Below are 1,830 nucleotides of genomic sequence, written 5' to 3' on the forward strand. Positions count from 1 at the left end.
CCGGCCTCCGCTCATGCTCCCGCTAGATAACCCGGGGATAGGTCTCCCAGTCTAACACTGGCCCTACATGAGGTACCCCAAACCCTGACGTTTGGCCCCTCACATCCTGGTACTGGAAGGGACCGGATCCTCTCAGCAAAGTGTACCCTGAATAACTGTCATAGTCTGGCCTCGTCCCACTCTGCCCTCCCTGGTGCTAGGAGGTCGCACATCCGAAGCCCCTCTGCTGCCTCAGTATCCACCATGATCGGCCAGCACATCAAGGAAAGGGTATCCAACCATCGATCACTAGTCACATCAATGCTCCGTCCATTGCCTATCAGCTACCTGGTATTTGCCGACACAGTCGGCAAGTACCTCCCAATCTTGCACCACATGAAGGAGATCCGGCGGCCACTCCACACCACCTCTGAGCCCCCTCGACCATATCTGGCTGCCATCACCCGACTCCAGAGCTCGTGTGGCTCCAACAAGAACCAAGCTTCGTGCCGAGCAATAAGAGCCTCACGGCTCTCCAGGAGGGATTGCACTCCCAGATCGCCCTCGCTGATGGGAAGGCAGACCTGCTCCCAAGCCACCAGATGCACCCCATGGCCTCTACCGTGAGACCCCCATAAGAAGCTCTGCAGAAGATGCTCGATCCTCAACAGAGTCGTCTTTGGTACCACAGTGTTGGCCATGATATATACCGACATGGATCCTAACACCGATCTGATCAGTGTCAGTCTCCCCATCATGGATAGAGATGACGCCCTCCATCCCTCCAACCTGCTCTGGACCCGCTGTACCAACTTCGAGCATTTTGCCACCCGTAGTCTCCAGCCTGTGATGGGGACTCCCAGGTAGATCAGTGTTTCCTCCTGCTCTAGTATCTGCAGTATCCTCTGGATCTTCTGTCTGACTCTGCTCTCCGTGCTAGGGCTGAACTGAATGACTGACTTCAGAAAGTTCACTCTCTGTCCGGACGCCGCGCAGTAACCCGCCAGCACCCTGCGATGGAACCGTGTATCAAAAATCCGTGTCCTCGTCAGGAGAAGACAATCATCAGCAAAGAGTAAGTAAGAAATAGGTCCAACCCCCGGTGCTGGAACATAGGCCTCCAGCTTCTGGCTGGTGCACACACCCTGCAAAGCACGAGACAAGATGTCAGAACAGATAATAAATAAATAAATAAGGGACATCCCTGACGCAGCCCCATAGTGGACTCAAAGAAAGCTGACGATATGTCGTTGACCAAGATAGAGAACTTTGGCCCTCGGACACACCTCAGGACCCATCCAATCCACCGCCTGTGGAAGCCGTAAGCCTTCAGTGCCCGCCGAAAAAAACTCCATAAGCCCTCTCCATATCCAGCTTGACTGCCATCAAGCTTCACCGCTTCGGTGCTCGCTGAAGATCCCATATCATCTCCTAGGCCAACATAATATTGTGGGAGATGTTTCTACCAGCTACAAAAGCACCTTGCTCTTGGCTGATGATGTCCGACAATAGGGGCTTCATCCTGCCCACCATTATTCTCGCCACAACCTTGTACAAGGTTGTGCACAAACTAATGGGCTTGAAGTGACCAGGCTCTACTGCCTCATGACGCTTTAGAATGAGCGTAATGATGGTGGCCTTCCAATCCTCAAGCATCGCTGCCTGGGTAAATAAGCACTGCACAGCCTCAACCACAGCTTCCCGAATGATACCCCAGTACTTCCGAAAAAAGAAAGAGAGAAACTCGTCAGGTCCCGGGGCCTTGTCTGCTGCCAGAGCCCAGACTGCCTCCTGCACCTTTCGTGCCGACACCGACCGGACTACAATTGTATTCTTGTAGTCCGGACCCAT

General features: G+C 53.7%; 1 protein-coding gene across 1 annotated transcript; it reads right to left on the bottom strand.

Moving 5' to 3' along the window:
• Positions 1 to 323: 323 nt before the first annotated feature.
• LOC120110641 lies at positions 324 to 1,830 on the bottom strand. Its single transcript, XM_039126220.1, has 3 exons — positions 1,461 to 1,830; positions 1,274 to 1,410; positions 324 to 1,124 (listed from the first exon to the last, which is right to left on the bottom strand). Exons 1-3 carry the CDS (start codon positions 1,828 to 1,830, stop codon positions 324 to 326), a joined length of 1,308 nt encoding a protein of 435 aa, XP_038982148.1.

This window comes from Phoenix dactylifera, chromosome 4, assembly GCF_009389715.1.
Source record: "Phoenix dactylifera cultivar Barhee BC4 chromosome 4, palm_55x_up_171113_PBpolish2nd_filt_p, whole genome shotgun sequence".
Lineage (NCBI taxonomy): Eukaryota > Viridiplantae > Streptophyta > Magnoliopsida > Arecales > Arecaceae > Phoenix > Phoenix dactylifera.